The following is a 26750-nucleotide window of genomic DNA, read 5'->3' on the forward strand; positions in this document are numbered from 1 at the left end:
AGCATTGTCAGGGGAATAGCTGCTCTGCCAAAGACAGCAGGTGGGCCTCTACAGAAGGGTACTTTGTCAGAGAGTCAGGATCAGTATTTAGAAACAAGATCGGGTCCAGGCAGATTTAGCAATGGTGTGTTTTCACTTGAGCATTTGAATAGCTGGGCCTAAGAGGGCAGATTAAAGAGGCATGCTTGATATGCTTCCTGTCAGGTTTTGGTGTTCTCAAGATTGCCTGCGAGGGAAGTGAATTGCTTCCCAGAGGACGTGGGTGATGACTCTGTAGAATTTGAGAAGATGGGGGCACTGGGTCTGTGGGTGGAGAGCAAAGCCTTCACTTTCTGGCTCATTCCTCACTCTCACATGTCAATTCAATTAGACAGGGTCCAGCAGGGACACCACATGGACAGAATTCATTAGATAAGGCTTTTTTTTTTTTTTTTTGCTATAAACACTCCAAATAGTTACAGCACTGAAACCCTGTTTCCACACATATACTAACCCAATAGTCATAACAGTATAGCTAATATTACTGGTCACTGCATGAATGGCATCTAATCTTCTTCTAAATTAAATGCTGACAACACTGCCATATCTTTATTGAAACAGTAAGGATCAGAGTCAGGCATTATGACCAGATTAGGTGTGGATTTGCACTGCCTTCGCCCAAAAGATCTTTTAAATATTAAAAGGTTATTTATGCCTCCAACATTGAAAGTAGACATATAGTATACAGATGGATCTTGTCATCAAGGCATCACTATAGGACCCATATTCTACTGACAGATTAGAAAGTTGAAATTGTAGTTAATTGTAGATATCATTATATATGGGGATTGCATATAAAACACTGAATACCAACATACATAAAAAGGGGGCTTGAATGGCTTGCAGTCATTGAGAATCCAAGAATTCCAAGTTGAATTAAAACATTCTAAAGCAAAATGTTCAGGTGTGTGTCTTTGAGCTTATACCCAAGGGGGCTGGGACAGGCTGCATTCCTTATAATGTAAATGGAAGAAGTGAAGCAACAATACAGTGGCTCAAATTCTTTTTTTGAAAAAAAAATCATCAGTATTCTAGAATGGAAAAGTCTGAGTCTTAAATTAGCTGAAATGCTGTGGCATGATCTGAAGCAGACTGTTCAAGTAAAACATTTCAAAATTATACATAAACTGTTTTATATAAAAGAAACTGTAAAAGTACCTCCTAATGTCTGCAGAGGGTTTATCAGCTACACAAAGCATTTTGTTAAAGTTATGACCAAAGAGGTATCAATAATACTTTTTCATTGACCTTGATTGTTTAATCTATTATGTACAATAAAAATATATAATGGTAATACATCAGTTGTGTTTTTTGTTAAAATCTGTTAAAACCTACTTACTTATCTATATTAAATAAGCTTATTTTACATAAATGATAAAAAGATCACACTGTAGGTGAAATCTATGAAGAAATGTGTGCAAATCCAAAGGATTCAAAAAAGGTTTCTTGCAACTCTACCATTCTCCTTTGATACATTTTCCAAATAGAATTTTAGGAATAGGTTTTTTTCTTTTTTATTATGACTTGTCATGCCTTTCCCTGAAAATGTTTATATATTATACACTACAAATGCACTTTAATCAACCATATCAGCCGATTCCTATAACGTATGAAAAGTGTATTTTTAATATTAAAAAAGTAACTAAAGCTATCTTCTTATACAAAATTGACTCAGTATCTGAAGTTCTGTCCCTTATATAATCTCATGCTTCACTGCAGAAACCCTCACAAGCTGTTCATTCTATAGGCATACCTATACATACTGGCAAATACTAGCAGCTTGGAAAGATGTTGCTAGTAGTAGTGTTGCTTTCCTTTTTTCTTTTACAAAAAGTATTATTCTCTGTTGATGCTTTTATGTAGCTTTCTTTATCTGTGTCTGTTCCCAACCCCTAGTAAATTGAGGGTGGCTGCTTGCCACACACACAGAGACTGAGTTTGAAAGCGCAAGAGTAAGAAAGAGAGAGGGAGAGAGAGAAGGGGAAAGTTGGAAAGTAGCTGGAGAGGGCAGGCCCATTCACTGAAGGAACATCTGCAGTCTCCCCTGACTTACCTTCTTCAGTCTAGTGCTCTACAGAACCTTGGCCATGGAACACCTATGAGGGTGTAACTTCATTCAGTAGGAGTCCAGCTCCACACACAATAAATCCTGGTAAATCTTACCCTTTTCTCTGTTAAACTGTTGTGATGCAAGGTTTTTAGCTGTATGCTTGCTTTTTCTTGCTAGTATTCAGATTTTGCAGAATGAGACCTTTATGTTAACGCAATCTATAAAGGAGAAGGCTAGCTGTTTGAAATTCTGTTCGTGTTTTTATTCTGAGGATTTCATAATTGATAAGCTGATACAATGCATTGATAGTCATTGATGCAACAACAGCCTGTTTAGAAAGTCTTCTGGTACAAATGGTTCTTGAGCAATGCATATTTGTTGCATATCTCCTTTAATTTTATGTGTATGCATACAGGATATTTAAAATAGTGTTCCATCTCTTTTTGAGAACTTTTTTGCACTGAAACGTAATAGAAAATGAAGCATGCCCAGAGCCTTATGCGTTTGCATTTTGCCTCAAGGTCTTTACGAATCATTGAGCATGCAGGTTTCCGCAGTCCGACAGCCTCTGCACTGGGAACATGCCAAAGACATTTGAAACAGTTATCTGTCCCTTTGTTTGTGACACTGTCACATAAAAAGAATGAATGAAATTTTGATGATCACCTTTTTTGCTGATTTTGAGAGGAATGTTTTATATTAGTCCTACAAGTTGTTTGCTTGGATTCTTAAAAAGACTCGGAAAAGGTTGGGTAAGAATGATATAAAAAAAAGAGGGGGGGGGATTCCCAACATGGACAGAATGTTAGTCACGCTCTGCATGATGTGGAGGATAGTGGAAAACCCCTGGATTGTTAGAATGGTTTAGTCCTTTGTAAGTCACTGGGTTTACGGTTTTGATTATTTGAGATCAATTCAATGGGCTTTCTGATATAATGCTTTGGCTTTCCCTTGGTGCCTTAGGCATTTGGCTGTCATTTATTTTCCCTTCATGTTGGCAAAATAATTGAAAATAATGAACAACAGTTGACAATGTAAAAGAGCATTTCCAGTTGGGCAAGCAAAAAAAGAACTTGTAATAATATAGTGCTTGCCAGGAAGAGGGAATTCCACCTAAGAAGATTCATAATGCACAATAATAATGGATATTAACACATTAAATCCACAAGAACGGTACATCTACATATAAGACATTCCAGTCAAGATATTTAAAAGACATCTTTTAAAAAGCACATGATTATGTATTTAGGCTAAGCAATTCACATCATCTGGAAGACAGGGAAGAATCAGCTGTTCAGCAAGGTTTTCTGTCTGCCACATCTATTTGGACAAAACCCACCAGCCTGAAATAAATCTTAAACAAGTATCCCTGGGAACAGGAGGAATTATCCCACCACATTCCACTATGATCTCCATGTCATGTTTTGGATAATACATGCTGAAGATACATTTGCGTAATTTTAAAGGTGCAATTTTGAATTGCAAAAAAAGATATTTAAACATGCCACATTCCATCTATGGTCCTGCCTATATCAAATCAACCTGGGAAATGAACCAAAAAGTGTCTGGAGAGCCCCAGTAACTTCAAAGGTCAATGAAAGGGTTATGGAGCAGAAAAATGCCATATGGCAGGAAGCACTGGCTGACAGACACATATGTACAGGGAGTTTTATTGGGGTGTAGTGCTACATCTCTACTTGCTCCAGAAGGAAGTGGTGGTGTCCACTCAGGAAAAATGTTGCATAACTACAATGTCAAATGAAACTCTTTCTACTTTTTAAACCAAATTTGCCTTTCCTTTGTCATGAGTACATGTGTTTGGTTGCTGTCCAAAACTGGAATTTCACTGTCTGACACTGTAAATGAATTCCATGTGTTATTGGCAGAAATGTAGAAATATCCAGTTCTTAGGAAAAGCCAGTAGGAGGCTGTATGGCAACTGGTTCATGCAAATAGTGCAAGCAATCCAGATGACCACCCCCAACTCCCCCGCACTGAGATTTTGGAAAGCAATAGAGCAAGAGGCAAGCTCTGTCATGGCAGAAGGATTCTGTATGATTTCATGCCTCGATTTTGAGGTCATAGAGCAGAAATCCCCATTTACATAAAATAAAATGCTTAAAATCAGGTTTAGCTTTCCTCTGTCAAAGCTGGTGCTTAGTTTCGAAAGCTGCTCAACTTTGCCTAATTATGGATATTGTGATCACAATATCAACAATAAATGAGTACAATAATTCAACCCCTTTGAAAAAGCTGTTCTTCAAATATTACTCTATTACTCTTACATCTGCTTAGTTAGATTCTTCAAGGATCAGCCAAATTAGGATCAGTATTGTAACCAGACATTGTAAATGATGCTATAACATTAGAAGATTTAGCTGAACACAAATTGTTTGGCTGTCTTAAATTAGTCTCTCTTTGCTTGGTGTAGGTGTCTTAGATAGGTTTAATAATGAGCTATCGTGTTTGTTGGCATGAACACAATTAATCTCACTGTAGCCTATCTTCTGCACCACAAATGCAATAAAATAACTCTCTTTGTCTTAAACAGCCATATTAAAAACAAAGAGCATGCCATTCATGTAACAAGCTATCATAAACACTTTGCTTTAACATCCACAATACTGATACCACTCTTTTGAGATCACCTAAGAAATGCATGTCTTATCTATATTTCTCTTTAGGTGCAAAACTGGAGCTTGGCACTTCAGGAACATGGGTTGCAAAACAAGATCCATGCATTTTGTGTTTTGGTATCTGTGCTTCTTCTTCCTTCACTTTTTTTGCACAGCACAAGATGAGGACATGAGATTAAGTAAGATGCTTCTCTCATTCCCATTCCTATTGCATGGAGACTGCATCTCAGATAACATCACCTAATTAATCATGTTCAATGCAGCTGTCTCAATTCACATATAATCTCCTAAACTAGTATTTTGCAACTTAGTCCTTAGGGACCCTCAAGCAGTCCACAGTTTTGCTCTATCCCCGCTTCCAGTACACCTGTTTCAGGTATTTGGTGCTCATTATTGCTTGGTCTAAGTTGTTAGATTGTGTTAGGGGTCCCTAAGGACTGGATTGGAAAATACTGCCCTAAACTCTGTATTTGGTTGCAAATGAATAGAAAAGTTATTTACTGAGTTTGCTGTTAATATAGTATTATCTATCTATAATTTCTATTTAAATAAATAAATAAAAATAAAGATGAACATGTCTCATTTTCCAGGTTGTAGAACAGCCCCAAGTGATTTAGTTTTCATACTTGATGGATCATGGAGTGTGGATGATACAAATTTTGAGATAGTTAAACGGTGGCTGGTGAACATCACATCAAGCTTCAACATTGGTCAGAAGTTCACCCAGGTTGGGGTGGTCCAGTACAGCGATTACCCAGTACTACATATACCGCTGGGAAAACATGACTTAACAAGAGACCTTATTGAAGCAATGGAAGCCATAGAATATATGGGAGGCAACACCAACACAGGAAAAGCTATCACATTTGCCAATGATAAGCTATTCACCCTGTCTAAGCGTGGACCGAATGGGATTGCAAAAATTGCTGTAGTTCTGACAGATGGGAAGTCACAAGATGCAGTGCTGGAAGCTGCAGAGGCTGCAAGGAAAAAAGGAATAATCCTCTTTGCTATTGGTGTTGGGTCTGAGACAGCGGAAGCAGAGCTGAGGGAGATTGCTAACAAGCCGTCCTCGACCTATGTTTTCTATGTTGAAGACTATAAAGCCATTTCTAGGATCCAGGAAGTTATCCGACAGAAGCTGTGTGAGGGTAAGACGTTTCTGATCATTTCACTCCATCTTTTGATGTGTGCTTAGACGGGCACACTGCGTGAATTGTTTCCAATTTCTATCAACATTAAATGTTATTAAATTACATTTTATTTATTACAAGCCAGTTTAACCTAGAATCCTAAATGTTCCAGAGTGTAAATCAAGTCCTGGTCTATGTTTTGAGGTAGAAAAAGACATATATTAACCTAGTATTTATTCTGAGAGGTTATTTCTGTGTCAACCAGTCTCTGTACACATAGGCAAAAATCTTTATTCTTCATGTCATAGGTCAGCACTTAATTTATACCACAACATTTTGCTGTTCTCACCTGGTTCATAAATAAAAATGGGAAATCAGATGGCACTCTTTCTGAGACTGTGACATCAAAACCCTTAAAATGTTTATATGTACTATCTGAAAATGGTAGTTTGATGAGTTTTGTCTAGTTATATACACAACCAGGCTATGTATGGCACAAACAAGCAGAAGTGTTTATACTACCTCTGCCCACAAGCTTCTGGAGAGTCTGAGATTTGCATTCTAGCAGCATTATATTAGAAAAAGCATGTGTGGCTCAAGTTTCTTGTTACACACATAAGCTGTTTTGACATGTTTTAACACTTAAAGCTCACACACAGTGCCAAAATACTAGGTACTAGCTTTACTGCCAGTGATGTATTACAGATTTTCTTATTAAACATGGAAAAGAAGAGGTTGTCAAATGGCAGACCTTTACACTTATTAAAAATAATGGGACAATCTCATTTCACATGGGATTTCCCACAGTGCTAATTCTACATGAGCAGTGATTCTAAATAGAGTTGTTAAAGGAAGAAAAATATCACGTCTGAAAATCTAAAGGTTGGAATGTCTCAAAAATAAACTCGTGTGAACCCAGAATATATATTCTGTAGATTTTCTGGAGACTGCTAGCATTAAAGATCAAAATGTGTCTTGGAAATAACATTTGCAAATCCAGGGTTCCATGGTAAGATATTTATATACTAGATTATTTACTATGTGCCAACACTAAAATGAAAGTCCAGGATTACTTCAATGTCTAACTATTCTTCCTGGGAGTATATGAAATATAATTCCATAATGAATCAGAAAAAAATAATTAATCAGAAAGTAGATTTAGAGAAATAAATTACTAAGTTTTATAGAGGTCTTCCTTTATTTAAAACTTAAAAGAAATTTTCAACTAGTATAGTAAAATGTGATCTTGTTTTTCACTCTCTAATACAGAGACTGTATGTCCGACCAAAATAACAATTGACTCTCGGGATGAGAAGGGATTTGATATTCTGCTGCACTTGAACTTGGCCCAAAAAGCCAAAAAGATACAAGGATCATTTTATGGAACCAAAGCATACCAAGTGACACCCCGAGTTGACTTAAGTGAGAATACCAGGTACAGTCTGTAAAAAAATGTCGCAGTTCTTAAGTTAATTTTATATACATTACATTTAATTTTAAATAGTGTCATTATTTTGATATCCATAGGACCTTGTTTCCTGTTGGGCTACCACCATCCTATGTATTTGTGGCCACACTTAAGTACAAGGGTCGTGTGCTGACAGAGGAGTGGGATCTGTGGCGTATACAGACTATGGATGGGGTGCCTCAAATGGCAGTAACCCTAAATGGCTTGAACAGAACCGTCATGTTCACCACCACAAGCAGAGCACCGAGTGGTACTCAGACAGTGGTCTTCAGTAAATCACCAGCAAGGGTAAATACATTCACCACCATTCATACCACCATAACACCAACTACCATGCCAGAGACACTGCTCTTGATAAAAGACCATCATTCTCATAATTTCCTGAAAAAACTTTTGCCTGGGTAATGGTACCACAAAAGCTTTAACCCTAAATACTTATATTTATAATGTACCCAGGTCTTAAAATAACATCAGTGCTTACTGACAGGCAGCCAAGACCCTGACATAAAGCAAAGAGCTCTTGTATCACTGTGGAGAGGTTTATTTAGTGAAAATGATGGACTATTACATTGCTTCCTACTAAAGAAACAAATAGGCTGACTCTAAGAAATGGTTTTGACACTAATTTTGTAAGTGAATTATATAAAAACAGTCCACTAAGAAAAGCACAGGACTGCACACCTAAAAATTGCATTGGTTGCCTACGGCAGCAGTATATTACACAGTTAAGCAACCCAACCTCCATATGTCATGATTGACCAATCAGAACCAATGGGTATAGAACATGCAGCAAAAGAGGGGGAAGCAAATGCAAGTCTCCAATTGAAGAATTTAATGAAACAAACGAACCTGAAACCGAACATATGCACAAGTGCACTAACAATAATAAAACTCAATGTAATAGGAGCAATGACCAACAACAGTCATGCAAACAACAAGGGATTTTAGAGTAACCAACATAATAACATAAGAACACACAGGTGGTGTGGCAAATGAGACAACATGCATTAAATAAATTTATGCTAAATATTAATTTATGAACACCAAGCACACTTGCTAAGTAATTAGGTTATCTGAAATGTACATACTTTGAAATTTATTACTAGACCTTCTTTTCATAATAATAAGGAATCTGGTATGAATTATTTAAATACATTTTTTTTCAGTAAGTTTTAGTAGTTTCAATTCAGTAACTGCATTTTAAGGTATGTAGAGTAAAGAATTAGAATCGAGATTCACCACTGGTACAAGGTTATTGCATAGTTATTGTATTGCTCCATACTAACTCCTGATATTTTACTGTATATCTGAACACAGAAACTTTTTGATGAACAATGGCATCAGATGCGTCTTCTGGTAACAGAGGAAGATATCTCTCTTTATGTGGATGACCTGGAAACTGAAAACTTGCCACTGGAACCTCCTATTGGCATTTTCATCAATGGAAAAACACAAGTTGGCAAATATGTTCGAAAAGAAACAACAGTTCCAGTAAGTATTCCAACTATTATGTAATACAATAACTCAGTTACTAGTTACCTATGGATGAACCTCCCAAGGGTAACAGGAATATATCCATTTTATGCAAAGCAGCAATATCCATATAAAAAAATATATATATAAAAAAATGGCACATTGACAGGAAATGTATTTTCTTTTTGCTTAGAAGTACACTTTAAAAAAGAAACGTTCCCACCTACAAAACTGATTGTTTTTATGTTTGATAAAAAAAACAAAACTGATTGTATTTTAAAATATACTTGTTTTAAACAGTTTGATGTCCAAAAATTACGAATATACTGTGACCCTGAGATGAATAACAAAGAAACTGCTTGTGAAATTCCCGGAGTTGTGAGTACAAGAATCCTGAATGTTTGTCATTTTATCATTATATCAACCATTATTGTCATTTTGTCTTTTTCCAGCATAACCCATGAATTGGTATGTAAGGTAATGTTAACCAATAATTTCATAGTATTTTCTCTAAAAGTATTTTATTGCATAAACCATGGATTTTTTGCTCATTATTGTAGCCTATATAATGTGCATGTTAATGCTTCCAGTCATATTTCTTTTTACTAGTTTTCCATCTCCTTTTGGGAAAAATTTTATATAAACCATTAAAAAGTCAGCTAAACCAACTTTGCTTAGCTATTGCTTTAAATTTACTAACCCGTTACCAAATATAAATACCGGGACTCACTGTTAAGGAAGAGTTGCAGTAGAAGGCATGAAAAACAGATAATTCATATTAAATTCATGTCACTTTTTCATTCTTAAGCACTGCACTTGCACCAAGTTAAAATTAATCTGTGCCAATTTGCTGCATTTTGGCTGATTGTATCATTTCACTCCTTTCATTTGTAGGATGGAGAGGTATGTATTTTGGCCAATGACTTTGCTCACTTTCAAAAGTAACTGCTAAACTTATTTTCAACCATAGAGGTAAGACTGTTAAGAGTGTAAAAGTATACCAAAAACATTACATCTGTTTACTAAATAATAAAATTAGAGTTGCTTATAGAACATAAAATGATTCATTGAGCCATGAGGTCTCTTTTTGCTTTTTATTTTGTCACCTCATAATTGCCACTTCACATAGCTGAGCTGTTTACAGTCATGTAGTTAGATGTGAGTCTAAGATTTAGCAATCCCAAGCTTGTCCTTCCAGTTGGCTGACTACCCTTTTGCACTGTGCTATGAGCTATTGGGGACTACAAGGCTGTAAATACTTTTGAATGCAGAAATGATATGCAACATAAATAATATGGCATGTAATCCTTTGTTTTCACATCATATATTTTTAACATTATCACGAGAGAAGTCGTCAGAAATGCAAAATAACAGCAGGTTTCTTTGGGGTTCTTTCAGTGTGCCAGTGGACCAGCTGATATTGATCCAACCCCTGAACCATGTATCTGTCCAGCTGGGCCACCTGGGGCTCAAGGCCTAAAGGTTATTTGCCTAATTTCTTCTTCTTTAGAAAAAAAATAAGCCTTTAGTGAACATAAGCTAGTGAACGGTGTATCATGACAAATTTATTAAGGGTTAAATATATTTACATTACAGAGTCTCCCACAGTGCATAAAATTACCTCCTTAGTCTTCACTGTTTTAATTTTTATGTTTAATGCATTTGGCAGATGCTCTTATCCAGAGTATACTTACAATTTCAAGCATGTTACAGAAGTATGCAAATGTAGTGTTAAGAGCCTTGCCCAAGGACTCTTACTGGCATTGAACAACATACTTGCCCAGATGGGGTTTGAACGCCAGTCACCACAGGAAAGACAGCATTGCTACCCACTACATTATTCCGACCACAAAAGCCTCCTTAAAGAAAGTTTGAGATTTATGAGTTCAAGTCTGTGCTTGGAATCATCCTTCTTTTAAACATGAGATCACTATAAAAGCTAATCAACTTTCTAAAATGCTTCAGGCTTATCTTTTCTTATAGATTTAAAGAGGAACTTCATAATACTATTCCATTACACTAAAAGAAACTGAGTCAAATAGGTTTTATATAACTGTAAATATTTTTAAAATGTAAATGTAAACACTGGATGTCTACAAGACTGGAAATCTCTATAGGTCGTACTTATTAAACATAATATGAAATGGCAACTGATCTAGAAATACCTTCGTATGTCCAAATTATTAAAGTCATTACAACTTGAGTCAACTCATTGAGTCAACTTGAGAACAATTCCAGAGACTACTTTACCTAAACATGGATGGTCATGCATTTGATAAAGTGATTTTAGTCTACCTCCAATATATCGTGGAATAAATCAAACATACACAATATTTACATTTTTATACATTGTCTCTAGGGAGAGCCAGGAAGAAATGCAGAACCTGGTAGACCTGGTCTTGCTGGTGCTGATGGTAAGCCTGTGAGTACTACACAGTTTAATCCAAACCTCGAATCAGCTGGAGCACATGTAGTGCCAAGCAGGGGCCAGTCATACTACTTTGATTATTCCTTTACCTATGTCAAGCCAGCACTGGCCATGATAATTCAAAGCAGTCAAGATTACTGAACATGTTTAGTAAAAGTAATGACTGTAGTGTTGAGGAACTGGCAATGGTTTTAAAAGGCTTTTGTAATGCACTGGTTAAAAAAAAACCAAAATATTACTACCCAGATGGGAAAAATTTCAAGCAGATGAAATCTATTCATACAGAGTTATTTTAAAGTGAAGTGGAATTTTTTTAACATAAGGGCATAGAGTTTCTTTCCCACACAAGGACCTACAAAAATAGTAAAATAAACTGGCAACATTTTTGTTTGTCATGTAGAATATACATGTTGTTCTGCCATGTTTAGTTCAAGGAATGTGATGGATACTTTAAAGCATTTTAGAAGGAAATCTATAAAGAAGTAATAGGTACCACTTCCTAATTTCTGCAGTAAGTCAATTAGATAAGGATATTGCATAATAAGGATAATTATAATTATTGCATAAGGATAATTGCAATGTGCCACTGGTTTCCACACATTTTTTATCTCTACATAACAGAAGTAGAAAGCAATTTAATACTAGCGTCTCTGGGAATAGAGTTTTTCAAAACACTCATCATTAACGTACATTCCTCATTTATACTAGTGATAATCTCAAATTTTATGCCACTCAGTCAGATGCTTATTTATAGTCTACAGTTAATTTAATTTGGCTACACCTGGAAGGATTTTATAAAAGTGAAAGCAAAGTGAATTATGCTCATCATTATTTGATGTTCTTGTCAGGCCCATCAAGTGTGTAGAAATTACCCTTTGCATTATTCATGCAGATGCTAATTCTAATATTTTTAGTGTAGTTCATGCCCTTAAAACCAGATTATCTAGGATATGAATCTATAAGCTTGACTCCCCACGAATTGTTATATGATGACAAAATATTGCCCAGAAATAGTAGCCATTTTATTGCCAGCAAAGAAACCTTTTAAATTCAAGGATTAATATATGCATAACTGAGATTTTCTTTGTCACCTGAAATTAAAAAAAACAAAAAACAAAATACTGATAGTCACAATCGGTACTATCCATTTTTTCTCCATATCAGACTTTTAAAATGAAAGTGATATGGTTGGCCCATCCTAGCATCCCTGTCTCTATGGTTTTCTCGTTTTATGTCTTTGTTTTACTTAACTTCCTTGTTGTGGTTCCGTTCCTTAGTTTCGTTTTCTCCGCCTCTCATAAATTGCACCTGTGTCTTGTTAAGTCCTCATTACCCTGTGTATGTAAACCCCACCATGTTGGCTGTTTTTTTTATTTGGGGGGTGTCATTGTTAATACTAACCTCTGTGTATGTAGCCTCTGCATGTAATTCCTAGTTGTTCGTGATTCCTAGTCGTGTTTCTTATCCTATTCGTGTACTTTGTGTTCCTTACTGTAGCCTGTTTAGTCATTTTCCTATTATCGTGATTTACTTTCTGTTTGTTTCATCATGTTTCCTGGGTCCCTCCATGTTGGTAAATTGACCCTGGACTATGACTACGACTCAGATTATGAATTTGCCCTTAATAAATCTCTCTCTTCTCAGTGTTTGTGTCTGCCTCATAATCGCTCCACTTTACATAAAGTTACTGAGTTCATTAAAATATGGCTCTATTTTTCACATTTGATCATAATGTCTAAGGTCATGATAGTATGAGGCTGCCTGTCTAAATACAAATAATAATTATTTAATGGATTTTGTGCCCTTTGAGTTTTGGCAGTTGTGCATAGAGGACGATGACTATGGTAAAGAGGTTCACTGTGCCACATTCATGCTTGTCAAGAACTGTCTTGTATGAAAAATGTCTGGTTTATGAAAAAGGAGTTTTAGATTTAGTTCACATCTGTAAAACAAAGAATTGAGTGTCAACCTCCTATGGAGGTACAAGATTGCACAGATGTTACGTTTAGGTGTTTAGGGATTTCAAATGCTTTCAAATGCTAGATGTTCTTTCAATAATCTTTACTGGCTTTCATGATCTGTAACTAACAAATGTTTAATGATGCATGTTGTCTGTTGTACTTAATGTCTTCCTTGCCTAAAGCCTGTTGTGACTAATGACCTCTTTGAAATTCCTTTTGGAGAATGCTATGGATTTACCAAGGAATGCCACAAGTAAAACATTCTTTATGTTCTGTGTTATCTAAGAAGGCTGATTTAAGGTTTATACTTTAAAATTTATGCAGAGCTGTTATTTTCCTACTGCTGGATCTAAATTACAAAATGTATAGTGCTTGGTACCAAAGGTACTACAGTTCACATAAATTATAATAAATTCAAGAACTTTTTAAAAAACTCTTTGAGCTAATGTGAGCTAATCTGTCTTATTTGTCTAATGTGTCATTTCTTTCAAAATTGTTCAGATCTAACATGATATATAATATGCAATAACAAAAGGTCAATAAAAAAGCAGTGTCAAAGGGACAATGACTGAAACCAGTCTCCCTATAGACTTTCTGTTGCTACGTCCCCAACCTTCCCTTGTGTGAAACCATAATTCAGGTGTACTATATTACCACCCAGATAACCACAGTGGGGTGAAAAACTTACAAATGTCACTCGCTAAGACAGGAGAAAATGTGCATCAGTCAGCAAAGATCTATAACACTACAAACAGCTGGTCCCTATGACATGGTGTTAAAAAAGAAAACCTTTGCTTAAACCTTGCCATTTCAAATCCCACCTCATGTTTGCAGCAGTGTACCTTAATGATGAAAGTTTCTGTGATTAGGTGAGAAAAACTGAATTTCTTGGTTTAAAATGCCTAAAGACATTTTATTGCAATCTAAATACAGGGCATCTCTCACTCATTTCCACCAGTGAAGTAATGGTGGTGGTAGTTGTATGCTTGTGAGGTTCTTTCTTGTTAGCAGGCAAAAGCAGAAGATGAAAACACAGAAATCCCAAATTTGAATTGCACTGAGAATTATGGATTAAACCTTCAATGATGATTTTAATCACCAGTCCTTAGCTGGCCAATAATGATAGACAAATCTGTCACAGCTGAAAAATAGAAGTTTCAAAGCTAATTGATTAATGAGTTTCATGTGTGTTCTTGATTGACATTATAAATGTTGACAGTACTTGGCACACTTGTTTCTGAAGCGCAACACAAACTACTGAAATCAATAGAAGTTTTGAAAGCGATTAAATATGGCTAAATTTAGAAAGTATTAGAAAACTCTCTGCATCCCTTCAAATGCCATGAAGAGGAAAATAAGTTATTTAAAGGTAGATTAAGGACTGCTTTTTATATGCTTTCCTTTGAAATGCTTTTTAAACTTCAAATGTTGTTGTACATAACAGTGGCTAGTGAATGATGTCATGGAATGCAATAACTAGTGAAAAGCACTAATGACAATTTTGTTTCACTATACCAGTTCAGTACCTGTATTGTACAATTACTTTGACATTGTGATTGATAGACTGATACATTGACAAACTGATACACTTGATACACAAGATTCCTACATTTATTTAAGGGTATTCCTGGGCCAAGAGGAAGTCCTGGCCTTCAAGGTTCTCCTGGCATGGCGGTATGGAAATCAATCTCAATAATATATAAATGTTTTCCAGTAAAGCCTCATGGTATTTTAATGTCATCAGATTCTCTTTGTCCTCTGTGCACAGGGGCCTCGTGGTTCAGATGGGTATAAGGGGGAAAAAGGAAGCCCAGGAGAACCTGTAAGGAATCATTCTATTACAATAATTTATCAGTTTGTTTTATTTAGACTGTACATGAGGATTGTTGAGTCTATTCTTTTTCTCTCTTTAGGGTGCAAGAGGTGTCTCAGGTTTACCTGGGACATCAGGTCAAGCAGGTGAAAAGGTAGTGTAGATCTATAAGTAATGCATTTCATGTGCATGACTAATATACATTGCATACATGACAATCTTTGCTCATTACATCTGTGTGCACATTTTTTGTAAACATCTGGATTTCAGTTTAGTGCAATGACACTATTCTGCTGATGAAATATAGTAGTTGTAACACTTTGAAATGCACTTGGGACACCTTTAGCTGTCCCAGTGTTAGACAGACGAAAAGATATTTGAGCTTAAATCCAAAAACAACATTGCAGGTCGGTATTGCTACCCTATGAGGAAAATATGTTTGATGATAAATTGTTAGATGACTTAGAGCCTTATCTTTCCAGGCCATTACTACAACCTTTGCAAGCTGTGCTACATGCACAAGGACTAGAGGTTGTATCCAAAAGACAATATTTGCAATATTTGTTCTCATAAGCATAGAAAAACCTGTGGGGGTGATGTCCAAATAAACACATTGGCAATTAATTCTTAGCCAAATATATTTGCTACGCACAATAACATATCCTTACACCTCACTATCTTAGATTTATACCTCCCTCACAGCTTCTCTAACCACAAAATTACCAAAATGTATGTTCTACGTCCACATAGATACCAGTATGTTGTGTGTTCTGTATGTATCCATGTGCATCCATGAAGGATTTCATCTTAATGTAGTCTAATAGCATTTGAGATTGCATTGCAACCACTTAAATAACTAAACAGTTACCCTGACATGTGTTGTCATATTCATCTTTGGTGAACTTATTCTATTTCTCTCAGGGAGCAACTGGCTCTCAAGGCAGACAAGGAATGTCAGGCAAAGATGGGCAAGTGGTACGAATATTAAGGCTAAATAAATATACAGACCTGTGAATTCTCATTCCATAATCCACTGTGAATATCTCTGAGATGTTACAAATCTTACATAGCAATACAAATTGTTTAATGGCAAGCACAAATGTTTACATTTTTTGTTAGAATAAAGTCTAACAGAATTCCATCAGTAGTATAGTACATAACAATAACTCTACAGTGCATAAAAAATTACACACCAACTGTACAAATGTCTTTATGTTTTACAATTATAAAACTCATTTATGTAGTTATATATGAAGATTTGGAAACAACCAAATAAAATTATATAATGCATTAATCTAGTCAGACTATGTAGGTTTTAATGTGGGTCTTATACATTTTTGTCTATGATATTCAAAGGAAGCATTTAGCCTAACAGACAGATTTTCTCTTGACTAGGGTGAAAAGGGAAGCATAGGACCTGTTGGCCCCCCTGGATATCCAGGGGAACCCGTATGTACATAATTCTACCTTTTACAATTATGTTTCTAGCCTGCAAAGATAATTGTTCCTGAAAATACAGTAATCACATTTTACTCCATTTTGTATTCAACAGGGGAGACCTGGAAGAGATGGTAAAGATGGAAGTCCTGGAGAAATTGGTGAAAAGGTTTGCATTAAGTGGTTTCTCAGCTCAGGAATAAGCATATTTAGACTAACTGTCTCTGTAAGAAGGGAACATGAATCACTGCATTTTTAGCCAGGCCTGTTTCAGGACATTAAGCTTGCTTTTTCTGCATTACTTGGTAGAATTCTATGTAAAAATGTATTATTTTGGGTTGGTGTCATGGTTGCCGACTACATTTTCTCTTGCTAAGCCTTTTCAAAAACAGATGATTGTCATTATTATGAACTGTTCATCACAATCAAGGAGGTGGCATACAGAAATGTTTTTTCATGAGATGGATAAATGGCTTTAAACCAAATAAATCATTTTTTAAATGTTTATTTTTATGTTTATTTTTATCCAAAGAATAGAAATTAGTGGTTTGTCACAATATTTCTGAATGTTTATAAATTGTTTACCATTTTTTAGCAACTCAATAACTATTGACTAAATACAGCCTTTGTAAAGCTGAATGAAAGACCATCACAAATATTTTATGCATTGAAGGACATCAAAGATCACAGTTCATGTCTTCTTGGTTCCTAAATGTCCAGTAATTCTGTTATTCTAATTTTCTATATTATTCTACACTGTTTCTTAAGGGAGATAAAGGAGCTCCTGGCATTCCTGGCCTAGATGGAAGAGAAGGACAGCCTGTGAGTACATTCTACAATGGTCTCAAAGAACTGTCATTTTTGAATAGCAAACAGTGAAGGTTACTACACTGTAACCTGTGGTTATACTCTTTATATATTAATCCAAAGGACACGCCTATTGGTGTGTTCATGGACGAAACTGAACAGGAGCAACCCTCTATGTAGTATGAGAAAAATGAGAAAAAATGACTCAGCTAAACAACAACATGCTTGCAACTGGTCTCTCTAGAGGAGAGTGAGGTCTGATTCAGTTTTGTGATCCCACTGAGGGGACTCTACAACATGTGCTGTCGCAAACCATCAGGATGAAGGGTATGGTTTGCTCATTTCTGACAGCATGCAAACAGGTTGGAGCATTGGGTTTAAGTGTCAAATTCTTTCTAGATCCTGGATTATTTTTTTCCTTTGTTTTGTTCTTGTTTTATTTCACTGGTGAAAGAGAGGTCATACAGACTTTTAAATAAATCTTTAAAATCCCACTTGTAATCTCTATATGCAAGAGTAACACAATCTCTAAAAGCATTCACTACACTTATTATGAGCATATTTGTCAATTATTCTCACAAACTACCAAGCAACTGAATACATGAGAAAATACACTTTAGTGGTGTCTTATTGTTGTTTTAGTCTGTTAGGTGAAAGGATGCAGAATATTACTTTTGTATGCCTTTGTTAACAGTAATGCATTTGTGAGTAATTTTAAAATACTGAAATTTAAAGAATGGACATGGTGGCTATATCTGGCTGCAAAAGAACATAAAATTCAAGAAAAAGATTAATAATAAAAGCATTTAATGGAATTCTCCAATTGAACAATTATAGATAATGTCAAAACCTATTAGTCCGGCCTATAATCCTCATCTCATTTTGTTCCAAAATATACCTCAGCAACTTCTTTTTTATGTCCTTGAAGAAATGGAAGGTACTTTATTTTGCAACACGTTTCCATGTTCCTTTACTATTCCCTCCAGAGCAAATCCAAACCAAACATCTGCCTTCGCTTATCATGGAAAATAACCCAAAGCCTAGCAAAAGCTATTTCAAGGTGGCTATGTTGGATATGCTAAAATTATAAAGCATTTGTTTATTTTTCTGCTCATTCACAAGCCACTAGATTTATTATTTATTTTCATTTGTGCCCTCAGAAGACCATTAAAATCATTGCTATTTTTATTAACCCATAAACAGGAAACAATCATCATTTAATAGAAAGATAATGTAAAAAAACAAACAAAAAAAACCCAGATTGTTATTGTTTAAATGATCTGCTTGTACTTTTACCATTTTGTCTAAAGAATATGCTGTGTATATACACTCAATTTTCAATCTATTGTGTCTTTTAAGGGTGGGTGTACTAAACATATGATGAAAAACTGTTCACAAAGTAATGCACAGAAATGCACAATTTAAGATTGTTAAAAATATATTTATGAAAAGACAGCAAAAAAGCTTTAAGCCTTCCACTGAGCCATGTTGCTGCAAATTTGCATTTAGGAATAAATCCTAAAGGCCTTTACCCACAGAGCTCGGTAGAAGCAGGGCAGTCTTAAGATATACAAAAACAGATAAACAGGAAGTACATAAGAGTGGAAGTGTTTTTTTCAAAACCAGCAAAATATGTTAAAACAAGGAGTCTACCAATGCTTTAACTTAGTAATACAAAAGCTGTTAGATAAAATAAAATGTGGATTGGCTCCACGTTTTATCTTACCAAAATCTTAACCACACTAACAAATATATAATTTAACTCTATTTCCAAATGTATATTTTGCCTATAGATTCAATGTTTTTTGTACCATGCATTACTGTTTAAGTTTTCAGGTAGGAATATTACTTTGCCAGAGATTCTAAAATCACCAAAATCAGCCAGGCTCAAAGACACTGCATCAAAATCAATCAGTAATCCACCAAAATGAGCAGTCCTATAAACAATGCTGTTACTTTGTACTTACATAAAAAAGCCTCCAGAGTTTGGATGCTTGATAACTGTATCTGTTGGAAAACCTTGAAGTGAAGGAAATGTTTTCAACAGATAATATTGATGCACATACATCATATTTCAAAGAGGAAGTGTGCATCTCTTTGGGACTGCTTCAACATGATAAAGTGACTGATCTTGGCAAGTGTACAATAGGATGCAGGTAACCTTACATTTCAAAAGATCTGAAACATCACACTATACTAAATCATTTTTTGAAAATGACCGCAAGATTTATGCCATCAATGCAAAGGTCTGTATTTTGCATTTCACTGAATGTATTAAAGTATTCTTTTGTCTTTTCAACAAATGAAAGCACTTTGTACTACAAATTTACAACTTTAGTATAATGTTACTTGTAACACTATTAAGATTGAGTGAGCAATAATAGTCTTACTCATGATCCAAACTGGATGATCTGCTAACCACTGTTCAGTAACAACATAAACGTTGTCTATCTTAATATTGTTAATTATTTAAGTGCACATTTTACAAGTAACTTTATCTACATTTACATTTACAGGCTATTTTTAATAACAGCTATGACATATGTTCAGTACAATTTTGATTTGGTTTTTGTCTCTTATCTCTCTGAGAAACCTCTCTGAGATCCTCACTAGTCAAATATAATTGTATAGGGCAGGACATGAGAGAACTGGAACCTGTTCAAACACAACTGGACCATTAAACCACCAATTAATCAATATAAACACCTGCAAGTAAACACATGTATTTCGGATTTAGGAGGCTAAGATGTTAGCACCAAATAAAGATTGTGTGCTAACATCTTAGCCTCCTAAATCCAAAATTTTGATGAGAATCTTTGTTCTGGAAAACACTGAAGTAAAGGAAATGTTTTCAGCAGATAATATGAATGTACATACATCATATTTTAAAAAAGGAAGTGTGCATTACTCTCCCTTTCTGACAAAACATCAGGGACACATAACATTTGTAAATAATACAGACACTAAGAAAAAGAAACAAACCCATGTATTCCAGAGACATGCATGTTAACTCCATTAGAGACAAGGGAAAACCTTTAGTGTCTTAGTATATGAGCCAACTATAGTTTAGATCTCTCAAATAATTTTGCACAGTCAGACTTAACAATACAATGTTTTCATTTATTTGTAAATTCAACATTTTCAGTTACATTTGAAGAAAAAAAGTTAGCACTGAATTCATTTTTTAATTTATATTGTATATTATATTATGTTGTGTGTGTGTATATATATATTATATTGTATATTATATTATATTGTTTTTGTAATTCATTAGTTACATTAGGAATGACGTCTGTTTTAAAGGAAGACACTACATGATATTTTATAACTAAAAGACCCTGTAACTGTTCTCAGGGGCTGCTGGGGTTACCTGGCAGTGAAGGCCCAAGGGGCTTTAAGGTGGGTATGTTTTCATGTGGCATTTGTAAAACAAATAACCTGACTTTTTCTGTCACTGATAATTAGCAATATACTAAAATAAAGTCTAGGCTTCAACAATTGATACCTTAACTTGTACCTTATATCAGCTATGATGCAAAATGTTCTCAGCATATATGGAGAGGGCTGCTCAAAACCTGTTTTATCATTTTCATAACAGGGTGATGCAGGACTTCCGGGATCAAAGGGCACCAAAGGTACACGTGGAGACAATGTGAGTAAACTGAACTTTTTGATCTTTTAAGAACTGAAATAAGATTGCACCCGCAACTGCCAATTCATCACAAAATTACCACAAACAAATGATATCAAGTGATACCAAAAGTAATACAGAATCTTTCCCAGTAGGGTGCTTCAACTTTAGGCCCTTCAACTGCATTAACAATTAAGGAGAAACACTACCCACCAAAATCCCCAGTGCACAATTAAGAACAGAAATTATTGTGAAACAATGATAAATTATGGTATTTGGAAATCTCATGTATATTAATTATGATCTTACAGCCATTGTGAATAATCTTGTCGGTGTTGGATTCATAAACATTTATCAGGCATAATTGCTGGTGTTTTTACAAGCATTGATGTCACTGCTGAATTTAGGGCAGTTCAACTGTCAAAATGTAGCTCAGTAGTTAAGGTGCTTGAGTAATAAACAGAAGTTTGTCAGTTCAAGACCTGTCCCTGTGCAAGGCCTTTAACCCTCTGTTGCTCAAGCTGTACTCAGTCATAATTGTAAGTTGTTTTAACTGTCTCTTGTTGGCCAGAGGAGGATGGGCCCCCCCCCCCTTTGAGTCTTGGTTCCTCTCAAGGTTTCTTCCTCATGCTCTAGGGAGTTTTTCCTTGCCACTTTTGCCCTTGGCTTGCTCATTGGGGACTTGGACTCAGACATTTGTAAAGCTGCTGTAAACTGTTGCTAAAAGTGCTATAAAAATACATTTGACTTTGACTTTGAAATGTGAGCATGTCTGGTACTGACTTGGCAAATTGTTAAGAGAAAACATTTGGTTTTATGAATGCACCTTTAGCAAGAATTCCTCATTCTCTATAACATGCTTTGTAATATACCCCTCAGATCAAGTTTACAGGATGTGATGATAGCTTGAGGCAAATTCACTGCTGTGTTTAGGTTCACATAGGCTCAATTTAATCCTGTGCTGAATGGACTGGTTTAAACCATGTGTGTATTAGGAACCAAAATGATGATGAATATAGTTTTGAAAACAATCAGAGGCAATTGCATCTCAACTGAGAGTGTCTTTTTACAGGGTGAGATGGGTTTGCCTGGAATACCTGGTTCATCTGGATTAGCTGGACCTAAGGTAATGCATGTTACTGCTGTCCTGGTACACACAGTAGTCAGCTCCAGTGATTAGACCATTATATTGTCATGGAGTTATATTATCATAGTTTCAGAGTTTTAGCTGACTAACTAATTCATTTTATTCTACTTTTATTTCATCATTAGGGCAGTAAAGGAGACAGCGGGGTGCCAGGTCGACCAGGGCTGCCTGGGCAGCAGGTAAAATTTCTTAACTGAACATGCATATTCAAATACCACATCTCTGCAGTGCATATTCAAAACACGTGTCATAGCTTTAAAATTTGAGTAGTACTTTCAGAACATAGCAATAAGGGATAAGCAACAGAAGGAAAATATTTCAGTGTTCTATATTTATGATTATTTAAAAACCTTTGTTCTTCTTTAGGGTCAGTCTGGAGAACCTGGAAACCCAGGTCAACCAGGACATCCTGGAATGCCTAGCATAAAGGGACAAAAGGTATTAATGACTACCCATCATCTGCACTGACTGTGTGTCTTGTGTTCAGCAGTTAATTTAGACTTTGAAGTATAGATGGGTAATGCTTTCCAAATTACTTTTTTCCTCTCTTTTTAAGAATGCTGCCATTGCATTTCTTAGTCATGTAGGCCAACATGAAGGACAAAGGATAAAGCATAGCATCACACTACTGGCTTAAATAAATAAATAATAATTTATGACTGCCAACCAATAAGTAATTTATGTATATAGTAATTATGTCTTACAGTGGTGTCTTCTACAACTGAAAAGGGAGGAGTTCTTGTAAGAAAATGTCTCCAAGATATTTAAGAGAAGGAAAATAGATTCATAATATGTGCCGGTGATTGTACAGATAATTTTGTGCAGATAGTTGTTATCCAAGTAGTTTTGCACCATTCCTATCGATCCATTCCATAGGCTGACTTATTAATCCGGAGTGTACATGAGTATAAATATAAAATTTATTATATATCATATATAATATTAATTATTTTCATTTTGGGCAACATTATATGTTAGAATAACAAAGTCTATAGATATATGTATTTTTTCCACTCTCTCCAACATTTTTTTTTCACTTTTATTTCAGAATATTTACAGTAAGGCATACTACATCTTAAAAATCTAACAAATTGTGGGAAAATCATGGAAGAGAAAGAAACCTAAAACACAAAACTAAAACACAAAAACAAAAAGTCTACATTACATGTAGTTAAATGTGTTATGGCATGGCAATGTTAATTATTGGTAAGATTGAGGTGATTTGTTTCTTCTTTATTAAATTTCTCCAGCATACATGCTCAGTGTTTTGTTTTTTGTTTTTTGTCTTTTGTCAGGGACAAAGAGGAGATACTGGTGAACGAGGGGTAGAGGTAAAGTGCACTTTGAAATGCAATGCAAATGTTAATTGACAATCTTTTAAAGATAAAATAACCTATTTTCTTGTATGTTAGGCATATCTTAACATCATTTCCTGTCCTCATTGTTGAAGTTTCTGAACAATCCCAATTATTTTCAATTATTGCATGCATATACAGTATAAATAATTAAATAAACAAACAAACACAAACAAACAAATAAATAAATAATAATTAAATAATAATAATTAATTATATATATATATATATATATATATATATACAGGCAGATCAGATCATGTGAAAGACAAAAATTTCACCCAAGATCATAACTACTGATCATCTTGAGGTTACCAAATCCCAAAATCTATAAGATGCCACAATCACCCCTTACATTATTTGTAAGGTTTGCCAAATGTGATTGGAAATTGAGTTATTCAGTAAATTGCATACTTCCCACTAGGATGTATAGTGAATGTGACATTTGCGGCATGGAAGTGAGAGGCGAGGTTGCAACAAAGTGGTCTTTATTATCCATTGTTCCAGAGCAATGGAAGCACTAAACAAACATAAACATTGGCTCTCAAAAGGTAGCGTGAATGTAGTTCTCAGACATGGCTGGCGTCTTAGGTCCGCTAATGTGCAGCCTTGTCTCTTGGTTTCTGTGGGTTTAAATAGGTGGAGTCTGAGTAACGCACAGGTGGATACAATTAGTATTCTGGTGATTGTGAGTGGAACAGGTAAGGGGTGTGATCCCTAGCAGGAGTGGGCATCTCCCTCCTGCTAACTGGCCACCCAACCGTGACAGTGAAGTTATGGATTTTTGGATATTCTAGGGGACAATATTTGTAACAATTGTTTTATTTTTTTTGGAATTATGAGATCATAATTTTCTCCTGGTACTGAACACTACAATTTTGAAATTATTAATGACTTAGAATTTATCTACCTTTTTCATACTCACTGACTATACCAGTAATTCTGGAATTCAAGACTGGACCTTTGGGTGATAATCTTTTTCTGCATTTCAACAGGGGTTGAAAGGAAACAAAGGAGACCCTGGAAAACCTGGTGACAATGTAAGCTTTAAGGCAGAATGTTCATCTTAAATGACTTATGAAGCCCTTGTGTGTTTATTGCAAACAGTAATATGCATCTACATGTGTAACTAAATAAGGATGAGGATTAACAAAATTTAATTTTTTTGCTATACCCATAAGTAGAAAATGTGTAGGCAGTTTTGGAAGACGTTTTGACAGTTGAAAATTCAGACAGGGGTACATCACCAGATTTAGGCCTTGTCCAACACTGTTAATATCTCAAAGAATGTAATTGCAAGTTTCATTACCAAGAAAAGGTTAAAACATACTGGTTTTGCCATCAGCAGGATCACCAATGAAGTGACAGCCCTCAGCCATAAGCCTTCAAACAAGTGTAACAAAGAAATGCACTGTAATTCGATATCTGGTCTGATATTAGTGAAGTTGGTTGAAGGAAGTCAGGATCATGTAATGTCATTAAAGGTCTATTGTGCCAAAAAGCACAATAATTCCACACAAATTCCACACAAACAGTTTAAAACGTAAATAGAACAGACGATTTTTGAACAGAATACATTTATTTTAATACTGATGAAGAAATTCTGCTTTTCTGTGTTTATGAAATATATGTATGAATGGCTGTTGATTCCCATGTTTCTCTTTGTGAGCAGGGTGTGACAGGGCTAACTGGACAAAAAGGAGAGGTGGGTTAATATTTGTACTGCAGTTTTTTTAAGTAGGTTGAAAACCAGTACATCAAAGTAAGCCTTTAATCATACATTATAGTATTAAATATACCATTTGCTCTTTGTTTCCTGAAAATTAATTGATGATTTCTCATTAACAGCAAAACAGTAGGTATCAAAGAGTTAAAGTAAGCGGCAAGTGCACTATACATGACAGTATGCTATACATGCCATACTGTGTTATATCCTACTGTGAATGCAGTAGGAATGTTCCTGCAGTATGGGCTTCAACACAGTCATCATTCAAATTGACAATTGGAGTGCGGGTCCCTGATAAAAAAACACATGCAACATGTTACATATGTTCAGGGATTACAGCTGCAAGGACAGTGCCAAACTACAGCTGTGCCTACTTCAGCATGACAAGTCTAAGGCAGCAATGATATGCAGATAATTACAAAATGGTGATACATTAATAAAGTTCAAGTAAATACTAACTAAACCTATTTAGTTGATATAAGATGGCATTTATAGAAACGACAGAGAAGCAGCAAACATCACGAAAAAGTAAATAATTGCAAAGTTAAGGCCAATAAACAAGGAAACATAAATTGACATTAGGCTTATGAAGGTTCTGCACTATTTCAGAGAAGAAAGTTATTTCCAGGTTTTTTGTTTTTTTAAATGGGTTTAAATATAGAATACTCTGAAGTTAAAGAATATTACTACAATTTCTCTCTCTACTTCAATTTCTCTCTCTCTCTCTCTCTCTCTCTCTCTCTCTCTCTCTCTCTCTCTCTCATTGCTGATGCTGTGCTTTCGTGCATGTCAGAAAGGGACAACAGGAGAGCCTGGCCTCAGAGGACAGACAGGGCACCAGGGACAACCAGGACAGCCAGGACAACTGGGTCACCCTGGGCTCAGAGGTCAGAGTGGGGATGCTGGACCCCCTGGACCACCTGGGCCTGAAGGACAACCTGTATGTGTCTTATCTCCTTACGACTTTACACTAGCAAAACATTCTTCTAAACAGGGGTGGAAATCGTTGGGGGAACAGGGGGACCCGATGCTTTCTTTCTGGAAAAAACAGAGTTGCCCTCCTCAATATATCATTGTAAACATAACTATAGAATTTTAAATGATATAGTAATATGCATTGAAAGAATGTGTGCTAATTGTAGAGGTGAAAAGATTAATTGTTAAGTTCTGAAACATTGCATTTCCCCCTTTATATGCCTCACAGTGACTTGGTCCACTGCCTATCATCACTGCCATGCACATTAGCCCTCAGTATGAGAGTCAGTGGTGGCTGACCTGCTGTAAGTAGCTAGTTTGCAAAGGTTAACAGAAGTCAACAAAGATGGCAGACTTATTTTCTCCTACCAATCAATAGAATAAAACACATTTGCAATTATAACCTAATTGTATTTTGTTCGTTCCAATACCTTGCAATTGAATCTTGTGTATCAACATGGCTGCCATATTGTTACAGGGCAGCTGTGTCTCCTAATGCATGAATGTCTTGGAAGGAAGGAGATCTACAATTAAAATCTTAACAGGCTGAATTTTCAATCAATTTTTCAATTTGAAACAGAATACATGGTTCTCAAAACAGACCTCCCATTGGGTACTAATAAGGAACACCCATACATATTATTATTATTATTATTATTATTATTATTATT

General features: G+C 35.4%; 1 protein-coding gene across 8 annotated transcripts in view; it reads left to right on the forward strand.

Moving 5' to 3' along the window:
- The first annotated feature begins 1989 nt into the window (after positions 1-1989).
- Positions 1990-26750, forward strand: part of col21a1 (collagen, type XXI, alpha 1) — a 31714-nt gene continuing 6953 nt past the window's right edge. For 3 of the 8 annotated variants that reach the window (XR_003411509.2, XM_027022932.2, XM_027022920.2), the window contains exons 1-27: positions 1990-2191; positions 4774-4904; positions 5316-5876; positions 7128-7293; positions 7386-7614; positions 8644-8817; positions 9100-9177; positions 9694-9702; positions 10198-10281; positions 11159-11221; positions 14809-14862; positions 14957-15010; positions 15102-15155; positions 15923-15976; positions 16397-16450; positions 16554-16607; positions 17207-17260; positions 20600-20644; positions 20844-20897; positions 21949-22002; positions 22149-22202; positions 22390-22461; positions 23319-23354; positions 24374-24418; positions 25051-25083; positions 25902-26044; positions 26309-26384. Coding sequence is in view for 7 of the 8 variants with exons in the window: in XM_027022932.2 (XP_026878733.2) it covers positions 4805-4904; positions 5316-5876; positions 7128-7293; positions 7386-7614; positions 8644-8817; positions 9100-9177; positions 9694-9702; positions 10198-10281; positions 11159-11221; positions 14809-14862; positions 14957-15010; positions 15102-15155; positions 15923-15976; positions 16397-16450; positions 16554-16607; positions 17207-17260; positions 20600-20644; positions 20844-20897; positions 21949-22002; positions 22149-22202; positions 22390-22461; positions 23319-23354; positions 24374-24418; positions 25051-25083; positions 25902-26044; positions 26309-26378 (2448 nt within the window). In the remaining variant the exon portion in view is untranslated. Of the gene's footprint in view, positions 2192-4773; positions 4905-5315; positions 5877-7127; positions 7294-7385; positions 7615-8643; positions 8818-9099; positions 9178-9693; positions 9703-10197; positions 10282-11158; positions 11222-14808; positions 14863-14956; positions 15011-15101; positions 15156-15922; positions 15977-16396; positions 16451-16553; positions 16608-17206; positions 17261-20599; positions 20645-20843; positions 20898-21948; positions 22003-22148; positions 22203-22389; positions 22462-23318; positions 23355-24373; positions 24419-25050; positions 25084-25897; positions 26045-26308; positions 26483-26750 lie in introns of those variants that run through there. The other 5 variants (XM_027022888.2, XM_027022896.2, XM_027022941.2 and 2 more) reach the window with 4 other exon arrangements.

Source organism: Electrophorus electricus, chromosome 11 (genome assembly GCF_013358815.1).
Source record: "Electrophorus electricus isolate fEleEle1 chromosome 11, fEleEle1.pri, whole genome shotgun sequence".
NCBI classification, from domain to species: Eukaryota; Metazoa; Chordata; class Actinopteri; order Gymnotiformes; family Gymnotidae; genus Electrophorus; species Electrophorus electricus.